The sequence below is a fragment of the Rhinopithecus bieti genome, unplaced genomic scaffold, assembly GCF_001698545.2.
Source record: "Rhinopithecus bieti isolate Rb0 unplaced genomic scaffold, ASM169854v2 scaffold_13704, whole genome shotgun sequence".
Lineage (NCBI taxonomy): Eukaryota > Metazoa > Chordata > Mammalia > Primates > Cercopithecidae > Rhinopithecus > Rhinopithecus bieti.
Window position 1 is genome coordinate 1,608,786 of NW_016808231.1, and position 11,897 is coordinate 1,620,682.

An 11,897-nucleotide genomic window follows, 5' to 3' on the forward strand; every position below is an offset into this window, starting at 1 on the left:
TTTCTTAACCTTAAGGAGTTTCCTCTTGTCGATTGCGGCAAAAGAAGAGGTATGGGAGATCTCACCTACAACATCAAAATCACCTTTTCTATTTGTTTTTCTGTTCGCTGGTGTGAGTAAACTACCAAATGAAAATAAAAAGTTAAGGTGAGGCCTAACATAAGTTTATTCCAAATGCCAGTTTACTGTTGGAAATACTAGAGGCAAAACGTGCATGGCTTGGAATGTGTGAAGGCCCCGTGATGTGCCTAATAATAATCTTGTCCATTTTGAGCAGGAAAAAAATCAAGGTGAACTGAAGAAAATAAGTCCCCAAAGCAGGCAGAAGATGGGGAAGATGAGATGTCAGAAGCTAAGGACAATAGCAGTAGAGATGAGGTAATTATATGTACAGAGTTGAGCAGAGTAGCATTTATTATTAATGTCAATTAAAATCCATAGTAAAGCAGTTAAACTGCATTGTTTAATCTCAAAAGTTGGCTGGGCTGGATGGCTGTTGCCTGTAATCCCAGCACTCTGGGAGGCAGAGGAGGGTGGGTCACTTAAGCCCAGGAGTTTGAGACCAGCCTGGGCAATATGGTGAAACCCATCTCTACTAAAAATACAGAAATTAGCTGGACGTGGTGTCTTCCACCTGTAGTCCCAGCCACTTGGGAGGCTGAGGCAGCAGAACCGCTTGAACCTGGGAGGCGGAGAGGTTGTAGTGAGGGCGCCACTGCACTCCAGCCTGGGAGACAGAGTCTGTCTCAAAGAAAAAAAAAAACAACAACATAAACCTCAAAAGTGTGATATTGCAAACACTTTTCAACTAGTATTACAAGTCCACACTAAACTTGATACCACAACCTGACCAGGTCATTTTGAGAAATCACAGACCACTCTCTTTTTAATGAGCATAGATAAAAAAATTCCAGAAATATTAGCAAATTGAATATCAATGTTATGTAAAGAGTAATACATCATAATGCCTTGTGACGAAGTGTGGGCTATTTTGGGAATGCCAAGGTGTTCTTTGTAAAGTCATATTGGTTGTCTGGAAATACTGGTTTAAAAGAAAATCTCTTCATTCTTTAAATTGATTCATTAAAATCCATTCATTTGTGGCCCAGGAGGGCGGTGCTTTCCCTCAGCCCTGCCTGGCTGTTTTAAATTAAAAAAAGAAAAGAAAAGAAGTCTATTACTTTGTGTACCTGCCAAACATGTTTTCGTATTTCTTCTTTTGACAAATATTGAAGTCTTTACTTTACTATGTTCTTCTGAGAGCCTCTCCTTTGAAGTTTGAAAATAGGTTTAAGTTGAGTCCTGAAAGAATTAAGGTAGGTTAGTGGGTACACAGCTAATGAATATGGAATACTTCATATGTGCAGCCATTGTTCAAGGGCTTTATGCCAGGGGTCCCCAAGCCCTGGGCCACAGACTGGTACTGGTCTATGGCCTGTTATGAACCAGGCCGTACAGCAGGAGGTGAGCGGTGGACAAGTGAGAGAAGCTTCATCTGTATTTACAGCTGCCTCCCCATTGCTGGTATTACTGCCTGAGCTCCGCCTACTGTCAGATCAGCTGCAGCAATACTGTCTGATAGGAGCACAGACCCTATTGGGAACTGTGCATGTGAGGAATCTAGGTTTTACATTCCTTATGAGAATCTAATGCCTGATGATTTGTCACTGTCTCCCATCACCCCCAGATGGGACTGTCTAGTTGCAGGAAAACAAGCTCAAGGCCCCCACTGATTTTACATCTATGGTGAGTTGTATAACTATTTCATTATATATTACAATGTAATAACAGAAATAAAGTGCACAATCAATGTAATGTACTTGAATCATCCCTCTTCCCTCCCACTGGATGCATGAAAAATTGTCATCCACAAAACCAGTCCCTGGTGCCAAAAAGGTTGGGGACCACTGCTTTATACATTGTTTCATTTCATCCTCACAGTGACCAGGTTAGGTAGGCATCATTAGCTCTATTTTTTAGACAAGAAAGCGTGCTCGCTTCGGCAGCACATATACTAAAATTAGACAAGAAAGCAGATTTAGCCATGAACCAGCTTGCTCATGTTTCCAGAACTAATAAGTGACAGCCAGGGTTATACATAGGTCTGCTGAATCCAAACGCCCTATACCTTTCCCATTCATTTTTCAGTCTTCTCCTAAGCAGCTTGATCTGAGAGGCAGATAGCATTTATTTGTTGTCCACTTTGAGCACCTGGTTGTGTGATAGACACTTTCTTCAACCCTCTTCAGTCTAGTTGTTTTAATTAATCAAAAGTAAAAGTGGATTTTGGGTGCCCTTGTCACACACACTTATTAGGGATGATGGATTTGTTAATTTACTTGACTGTAGTAACCATTTTGCCATAAGTATATTAAAACATGTTGTATGCTGTAAAAATATACAATTTTTTAAAAAGTAAAAGTAGGGAAATAATGAAAATCATCCATCCATACCTTTTGATTTTCATTTAAGACAAATTATGTATTCCTTTGGCAATATTTTGATATGGAACCAAGGCCTTATCTTCGAGTTCGCTGCTGGAGTAGCTTATCTTCCCTGCATAAAGTACACACATAATGCATTGTCTGCAATTTAAAGTTTGTTTCTTTAAAGAAAAGGAAAATTCTAACACCCTAGTAAGTAAAGCAGTTTGAATACAGATTCCCACAGTTTTATGGCTTTTCCCATTCTTTTATGGTTGCTCATGCACACTTAATTTGATTGCAGTTTTTTAAACTTTATCAGGTACTTCCAGAGCATTGAAGTTTGTTTTCATTGACTCAGTAACTTTTTGCATTTATTTTCTTTTATTTTTTGAGATGGAGTCTCACTCTTGTTGTCCAGGCTTGAGTGCAATGGCACAATCTTGGCTCACTGCAACCTCCAGCTCCTGAGTTCAAGTAATTCTTTTGCCTCACCCTCTCAAGTAGCTGGGATTACAGGCATGCGCCACCACACCCGGCTAATTTTTTATTTTTAGAAGAGATGGGGTTTCATCATGTTGGTCAGGCTGGTCTCGAACTCGTGACCTCATGTGATCTGCCCACCTTGGCCTCCCAAAGTGTTGGGAATACAGGTGTGAGCCACTGCGGCCGGCCCTTTTTGCGTTGATTGTATTGGTCTATATAATGTTTAGTTAATTCTGCAGTTGAAACTGCAAATACTATGGTCATATACAGGTTAGCAAACAACACAGCAGGTTCTTATTAAAGATACAGTTCAGCTCACAGGAATAGAGACACTCACATTAGTAGGGGTACCACAGAGTGGCCCACTCATGCTTGGCATTTCGTAAGCATTAAGTTATTATAGTAAGACCTATTTGGAATTGAGACAGTCATTTAATCCAGCCAGTTGGTTAAGTTGAGAAACATAAGATAGCATTTACTGTTATCAGTTGAGTATTCCTTCCAAAATGCTTGGGACCAGAAATGTTTTAGACTTCAGATTTTGTGGATTTTGGCATACTTGCAGATATGTAATGAGATATCTTGGGGATGGCACCCAAGTCTAAACACAAAATTCATTTATGTTTCATATATACCTTATATACATAGCCTAAAGGTAGTTTTAGTTTTCCCTCCGGCACACTGAATAAACCGTGTTTTGCACCTGCATTTTGACACAGACCTATCATACAAAGTCAGAATTGGGGCTCTAATGACATGAATAATTGATGTATATTCTCTTGGGGCAGTAGCGTCCGTACTCATAGAAATCTGGATGCTTCCCTGTGGAGATTCTGGTTTGTTAGTGCTAAGTGAAGTCCGAGAATTTTTCTTTTTTTCTTTCTTTCTTTTTCTTTTCTTTTTTTTTTTTTGAGATAAGAGTCTCACTCTGTTGCCCAGGCTGGAGTGCAGTGGTGTGATCTCAGCTCACTGCGACTCCACCTCCTGGGTTCAAGCAGTTCTCATGCCTCACCTGCCCGGGTAGCTGGGACTACAGGTGTGCACCACCATATCCGGCCAATTTTTTATTTTATTTTTTTTAGCAGAGACAGGGTTTCACCATGTTGGCCAGGCTGGTCTTGAACTCCCGGTCTCAGGTGATCTGCCCACCTTGGCCTCCCAAGTGTTGGAATTACAGACATGAGCCACCATGCCCAGCATTCTGTTTTTTTAATTTTCTTTCTTGAGACAGAGTTTCACTCTTGTTGTCCAGGCTGGAGTGCAATGGCATGATCTCGGCTCACGGCAACCTCCGCCTCCTGGGTTCAAGCAATTTCCCTGCCTCAGCCTCCTGAGTAGATAGGATTACAGGCACGCACCACTACGCCCAGCTAATTTTGTATTTTCAGTAGAGATGGGGTTTCTCCATGTTGGTCAGGCTGGTCTCGATCTCCCGACCTCAGGTGATCCGCCCGCCTCCACCTCCCAAAGTGTTGGGATTACAGGCGTGAGCCACCGGGCCTGGCCTTCTTTTTTTTCTTTAGACAAGCATGCCAGGTCATTCTGGTGCTGGAAGACTTTTTACTACATTTCTGTAGGAGAAATCCATCTTAGAGAGTTGAAATAGTTGTTGATTTACATGCCTGACCCAAATCTTGCACTTAGCGACTGTACAGTGTGACTGTAGCTTCATGAAGAGGCATCTTCATTGTTGCTGTTTCTCCTCCAGGTTCTTGTCCCTCATAAGAATTGTGGGAAGAATACTACTGCCCCAGGAAAGAAAGTAGGGGAGGAAGTCTCTGGCTCCTGTGTTTGCTGAGAAGTTAATATCACCAAGCAGGAGGGGAGCCAAGCTCAAGGACCATGAGAGCCACCAGGAGAATGACGACCGAAACAGTGAATTGGACCAGGATGAGGAAAGTAAAGAACCCTTCTGCAGGGGATTCCTGGTGAGTGGCTGTAAGTTAGAGACAAGCTGCTGTGTGTGCCATTCTAGCACTCGGGGAGAGATTCTGTTAAAAATCCATCCCTCTGAAAAACGCCTTGGCAATCAATCCCTGGCTGATTCTTCAGGATTGGCCTCATTGATGAGGAGTTTCAGTGGATGTTTGTTTGACCTTTGCTGTCTGCCTGACCCTAGTCAGAGATTTTCTTTTTCTTTCTTCCTTTTTCTTTTTCTTTTTTTTGAGACAGAATCTTGCTCTGTCACCCAGGCTGGAGTGCATTGGTGTGGTCTTGGCTCACTGCAACCTCTGCCTCCTGAGTAGCTGGGATTACAGGCACGCGCCACCACACTGGCTAATTTTTTAATTTTTAATAGAGATGGGGTTTGGCCATGTTGGTCAGGCTGTCTTGAACTCCTGACCTGAAGTGACCCGCCTACCTTGGCCTCCAGAGTGCTGGGATTACAGGCATGAGCTACCCTGCGTAGCCCAGAAATTTTCTCTTTAAATACTATACATTGATGAGTTCTGTCTTTGTGCTTATGATCCACGCAGGTAGGTCATCTCAGATTTATCTTTCAGTGGTTTGTTTTTGTCTTGATGGAGTCTGTGTAACATTTAAAGTATTGCTACCAAAGCAGTAATTCTCACTATAGTTATTAAAATGCAAGAACCATACATTTAAAATTATTTCATAATAAAGTTAAAATGAGGCTGGGCATCGTGGCTCATACCCTGTAATCCCAGCACTTTGGGAGGCTGAAGCAGGAGAATTGCTTGAGGCCAGGAGTTCAAGACCCTATCTCTATAAGAAATTAATAAATTAGCCAGGTATGGTGGCACATATCTGTCATCCCAGCTACTTGGTAGGCCGAGGCAAGAGGATGGATTGAGCCAGGGAGATTGAGGCTGTAGTGAGTCGTAATCTCACCACTGCACTCCAGCCTGTGCAGCATAAGTGAGACCCTATCTCAAAATAAAAAGTTAAAGTGGCTGTGAATTTTTTCTTAGATTTTTATATACAGCCGAATATAAAAGAACAATTGTTCTCGGAAAGGAGAATTTGTCATTCTTAACTAGTCTGTGTAACAGTAATTGATTAGGTGGTTTCCCTTGTGATTCTGGGGGTGGGGGGAAAAATAAAGCTGGGACCAAAGTTAGAGAAGACCTTCCCATGAGGGTTGAAGATGATGAACAGGATGGCGACAGTGGCAGTGACAAAGGCAGTGAGGAAGAGCGGGGGAAGGTCGGATGATCTGGATCAGCCCTGTTAAGCAGTGTGACTGACATCATGGAATGCTAGTTGTAAGTGAAGCCCATCAGAAGGGGCTGTTGTATTTCTTTGATTAATTTAAATAACTTTCTTACTAATTTAGAAATGCTTTTAAAAGTACCCTGACCAGACTCAACTCATGAGTCTTGTGACAATTAAGTGTAGCTTAGGAATATAAAAGTTTCCAGTTTACTCATTAGTGGCCCAAGCAGATGATTACAAATGCAATATTCTGGCTTTCACTCACAGAACCTATCAAAGAAACACCTGATAAACAAAAGAAGGAAATGGCCAATCAGAAAGATTCCCCTGGAGCCAAAAAGCAAAAATTAGAAGGTAACTTATTGGCCGTGGTTTAAAGCGCAGGAGATGCATGGAGAATGTCACGTTGGCAAAAACTTAGTCTCCATTAGCCCAAACGAGCAACAATGGGATTTGCCACAGAAGCTTGGTGTTACAATCTTCAGTGGGTTTTCTTTCAGTGCTACTTTATCTGAACTGAGTGTTTTTGTTTGTTTTTTTTAATCTTTTTGAGTAGCAACTGAACCATGTGTAGCATTCCAGCTGTTTGTTGGAAACCTGAATTTCAACAAAACTGCTGCTGAACCAAAAGCTGGTCTCAGTTAATTTTTTGCTAACAATGATCTCGAAGTTGTTGGTGTCAGAGTTGGCTTGTCCAGGTAAGTACCAATAAACTCAGAAGGTTTTTAAGAGCTTATCAGCCAGCACTTACTATTCCTGGAGAATTTAGGAGTTCCAGTAGCTTTTGTTTTTTTTTTTTTTGGAGACGGAGTCTCGCTCTGTCGCCAGGGCTGGAGTGCAGTGGCCGGATCTCAGCTCACTGCAAGCTCCACCTCCCGGGTTTACGCCATTCTCCTGCCTCAGCCTCCGGAGTAGCTGGGACTACAGGCGCCCGCCACCTCGCCCGGCTAGATTTTGTATTTTTTAGTAGAGACGGGGTTTCACCGTGTTAGCCAGGATGGTCTCGATCTCCTGACCTCGTGATCCGCCTGTCTCGGCCTCCCAAAGTGCTGGGATTACAGGCTTGAGCCACCGCGCCCGGCCGGAGTTCCAGTAGCTTTATGCTACTTCATGATGGTTCATAGGCTGCTGTCTTCTCAGGTCCTTTTGTTACTGCTCTTCACCTTTTGGTGGGATTTTACCTCAGTCACTTGCAGTTCAAAGTGAATATGTAAAATCCTTCAGTGGCTCATGTTTAGTCAATCTGTTATATTAAACTTTGCTACCCCATTTTCCCAACCAATATATTAAAATAATCCCAAGATCTTCCGAGTCTTAGAGACAGGGTCTCGCTATTTTACCCAGGCTGGTCTCAAACTCCTGGGCTCAAGTGATCCTTCCACCTCAGCTTCCCAAAGTCCTGGGCTTACAGATGTGAGCCACTGTGCCCTGCCTGTTTCTTAAAAATTGCAAAAAAAAAAAATTTTTTTTTTGAGACAGTCTCCCTCTGTCGCTCAGGCTAGAGTGCAGTGATACGATCTCAGCTTACTGCAGTCTCTGCCTTCCAGGTTCAAGCAGTTCTCCTGCCTCAGCCTCCCGAGTAGCTGGGATTACAGGCGCCTGCCACCACACCCGACTAATTTTTGTATTTTTAGTAGAGACGGGGTTTTGCCATGTTGGGCAGACTGGTCCTGAACTCCTGGTCTCAAGTGATCTGCCTGCCTCAGCCTCCCAGAGTGCTGGGATTACAAGTGTGAGCCACTGCACCCAGCCAAAAATAAATACATAAATAAATAAATAACTTTTTTTGAAACAAGGTCTCACTCCATTGCCCAGGCTGGAGTGCAGTGGTGTGATCATGGCTCACTGTGACCTCTGCCACTTGGGCTCACACAGTCCTCCCACCTCAGCCTCCTGAATAGCTGGGACTGCAGGCACACATCACCATGCCTTTTTTGTACACATGGGGTTTCGCCATGTTGCCCAGGCTGATCTTGAACTCCTGAGCTCAAGCGATCCTCCCACCTCAGCCTCCCAAAGTGCCGGGATTACAGGTATGAACCACTGCGCCCAGCCAAAATTGGTAATTTCAAGCCACACTTGCTATAGCTTTTGGTTAAATTTTGTCAGTTGTTAAGCAGAAAACTAACAGAGATGTCAGTAGGCAAACTCTGCACTGATTCTCGATCCTTGCTCTAGAACATGGTTTCTTGATTTCAGCACTACTGACATTCTGGACTGGACAATTCTTCTTGTTTTGGAGATAGGGTCTGGCTCTATCACCCAGGCTGGAGTGCAATGGTGCGGTCTCGGCTTACCGCAACCCCTGCCCTCCAGCTCAAGCCATCTTCGCACATCAGCCTCCCGAGTAGCTGGGACCACAGGCGTGCACCACTATGCCCGGCTAATTGTGTGTGTGTGTGTGTGTGTGTGTGTGTGTGTGTGTGTGTGTGTGTGTGTATCTTCTGTAGAGACAGGAAATATGTGTTGACCCGGCTGGTCTCAAACTCCTGAGCTCAAGCAGTTTGCCCACCTTGGCCTCACAAAGTGCTGGGATTGCAGGCATGAACCACCGTGCCGGGTCTGGGCTGGGCAATCTATGTTGTGGTGGCTGTCCAGTTCGTTGTGGGATGTTTAGCAACCTCCCTGGATTCTACCCTTTAGATACTAGATGCTTCCCTATTTGTAACAGCCAAAAATGTCTCTAGACATTGTCAAACTTGCTCCTTGGGTGAGAACTACTTCTCCATAGTTACTTCACAGTACTGACTGCCAGTTTGTGAAGCCTTGGTTTTAAATTTTAAATTAGGCAGCTGCTTGTGACTTAGTGCTAATTTCTATTCCAACAGCTAGTGTGATTAGTTAACCAGAGGCATAGGCGCTTCATCTTACCTGGGTGTGCTTTTTTCCTTTTCTTCTACATCTCTGTAGGAGATTTGGTTATGTGAATTTTAAGTCTGCTGATGATCAAGAAAAGGCCCTGGAACTAAGTGATACAAAAGTCCTTGGGTTTGAAATTAAATTTAAGAAACCAAAGAGAAAGGAAACAAAGGTATGCAAACAAGGTAATTTGTTCAAAGATATTGATGTATCTAGAAGATTCTGGGTCAGGCAGGAATATCACATTCTTTCTAATTTGATGCAAGTAGTCCTCAGTTTCCAATAGGCCACCTGCTTCCGTGGCACTTTGCCCTCTCTCCTGTGCTCGAGCTACATGGCTCACCCTTCTCTGTCATAACGTTCTTTCCAGGACTCAGTCCCTGGCAACTTGAAACCCATCCATCCAGTTTCAGCTTAAATATAACTTCCTCAGATCAGAAAACTCTTTCCTTACACCCACAGTAGGGTAAGTCTTCTCTACTGAACTTCCTCATTGCCCCTTTTACTTGTCCATCCTGGCACTTACCAAAGTTTATAATTACATGACTCTTCATTTACCAGTCCTCTCCAACAAGAACGCATTCCTGAGAGCAGAGGCCAAGTTTGTGTTTTCACAGCGAGCATGTAGCACAGGCCCTAGCCCAGAGTATGTATTCAAATATTTGTTAAACGAACGAAGATGTGTGGTTGTTTCCACTTTACAACTCTTTGGGGGGTGTTTTTTCTTTTTTTCTTTTTTTGAGACAGTCTTGCTCTGTCGCCCAGACTGGAGTGCAGTGGTGCAATCTTGGCTCACTGCAACCTCCACCTCCCATGTCCAAGCGATTCTCCTGCCTCAGCCTCCCGAGTAGCTGGTACCACAGGCACCCGCCAGCATGCCCGGCTAATTTTTTGTGTTTTTAGTAGAGATAGGGTTTCACTGTGTTAGCCAGGATGGTCTCCATCTCCTGACCTTGTGATCCGCCCGCCTCGGCCTCCCAAAGCTGGGATTATAGGCGTGAGCCACTGCGCCCAGCCTGAGCCACTGCGCCCGGCCTGAGCCACTGCGCTTGGCCTGAGGGGTATTTTTTCTATCTTAGGGGACTTTAGATGCTTACTAAATCTAAACTCACCAAAAATATTCTTTTGTTTTTATGTAGATCAAAATGCCAAAACACTTTTGCTCAAGAACCTGCCTGACAAAGTCATTCCACATGAAACACTTCTTGTGTTTGAGGATGCTTTTCAAATCAGATTAGTGAGCAAAGATGGGATGAGTAAAAGGTATGTTTTACCCCTTGTACTGAATAAGAATGTATGTCTGCTGGATACAAAATAATGGAATTTCTTTACATTCTCTCAAATCTCTTATGCCTGATTGTAGAGAAGGAAAGAGTAGTTATCCAGATTTCTGCCAGCAGGCATACAAAGCCGAAGGAGACATCATAAAGGGACAGCCAAAACTCCTAGAAAACTGTAGTGGTGCTATAGAGGAATAGAGACTTAATCTGCTACCAAGTACAAGATTGAAGATTGTAATTTATTCATAGATTGTGTACATTCATTCTTCTCTCTCCAGGGCTGACTCTGCTAGAATAATGTACTTGGTAACTTGCTTGGACAGGTACCGAAAGAGAAGGTAGAATTGAATTGTTAACTTTATGTTGTAACCAATTAATGAAACACTGTCCTTAGGTATCTAGGCTTTGGTAGAGTAAGAGAGTGAATGTGGTGAAATTAGAGAGGGTGGAGTATAATGTATTTTGAAGGGATTGTCATTGAGGTGAAAATTGAATATTGGGTTTATAGATACATTTGAGCTAAATGTGTTGGTGTAGGTGAACTCTAAAATAATCTGTAGCAGTATGTTCTGATGAACGTAATCTCTAGAAAGAATACTACAGATCTAACAAGCATAAGATAGAATTATATGTATTGACCTGGAAAGCCATGATAAATATAGGAAAACAAATCTGAAAGAATAAATTCCATTGTTAGCAGTGTTTACCAGGAGGAAATTTGGGAACACTCTGCTTTAGTCTCCAGAAAACAAGCAAACAAATTCCTGCCAAAAGTTATATAATTTCTCGAAGTTTAATTAGGTTTTAATTAAATATACTTAAATCTTTATAATCATTTCTCTACCTGAAGAATTATATCACTTCTCAGCCTTTTGGCTAAGATCAAGTGTAGTATCTGTTTTTTTAGTTTAATATCTGATATGTCCTAAATTAAAAATAATAAAAAAGAATGATTGTAAAGGGGAGATACGAGAAACCAGAGAATCCACGCCCATGTGAAATAAAGCATAGTACCTATGCCAGGAAAGAGTGTGGTGCAGGCTGGGCATGGTGGCTCATCCCTGTAATCCCAGCACTTTGGGAGGCCGAGGCCGGTGTATCATGAGGTCAAGAGATTGAGACCATCCTGGCCAACATGGTGAAACCCCATCTATACTAAAATACAAAAAATTAGCCAGGTGTGGTGGCGTGCTCCTGTAGTCCCAGCTACTCGGGAGGCTGAGGCAGAGGAATTGCTTGAACCCGGGAGGCAGAGGTTGCAGTGAGCCGAGACTGGGCCACTGCACTCCAGTCTGGTGACAGAGCGAGACCTCGTCTCAGAAAAAAAAAAGAATGTGGTGCATTATGTTTAAAAATGTGACTCAGACCAGGCACAGTGGCTCATGCCTATAATCCCAGCACTTTGGCAGGCCGAGGCAGGGGGAAAACCTGTCGTCAGAAGTTCGAGACCAGCCTGGCCCACATGGTAAAACCTCGTCTCTACTAAAAATACAGAAAATTAGCTACATGCTGTGGTGCACGCCTATAATCCCAGCTACTCAGGAGGCTGAGACAGGAGAATCACTTGAACTCGGGAGGCAGAGGTTGCAGTGAACCGAAATCATGCCACTGCACTCCAGTCTGGGTGACAAGAGCAAGGAAAACTCTGTCTAAAAAAAAAAAAAAAAAGGCC

At 43.2% G+C, this 11,897-nt stretch overlaps 1 protein-coding gene across 5 annotated transcripts in view; it reads left to right on the forward strand.

Annotated features, from left to right (window-relative positions):
- LOC108538345 (nucleolin-like) overlaps window positions 1–11,897 on the forward strand; it is a 54,825-nt gene that overhangs the window by 1,259 nt on the left and 41,669 nt on the right. For 2 of the 5 annotated variants that reach the window (XR_001888050.1, XR_001888051.1), the window contains exons 2-6: window positions 278–378; window positions 1,688–1,746; window positions 4,618–4,837; window positions 8,997–9,117; window positions 10,085–10,208. Coding sequence is in view for 2 of the 5 variants with exons in the window: in XM_017886406.1 (XP_017741895.1) it covers window positions 4,752–4,837; window positions 8,997–9,130; window positions 10,085–10,208 (344 nt within the window). In the remaining 3 variants the exon portion in view is untranslated. Of the gene's footprint in view, window positions 1–277; window positions 379–1,687; window positions 1,747–4,617; window positions 4,838–8,996; window positions 9,131–10,084; window positions 10,209–10,308; window positions 11,274–11,897 lie in introns of those variants that run through there. The other 3 variants (XR_001888052.1, XM_017886406.1, XM_017886408.1) reach the window with 3 other exon arrangements.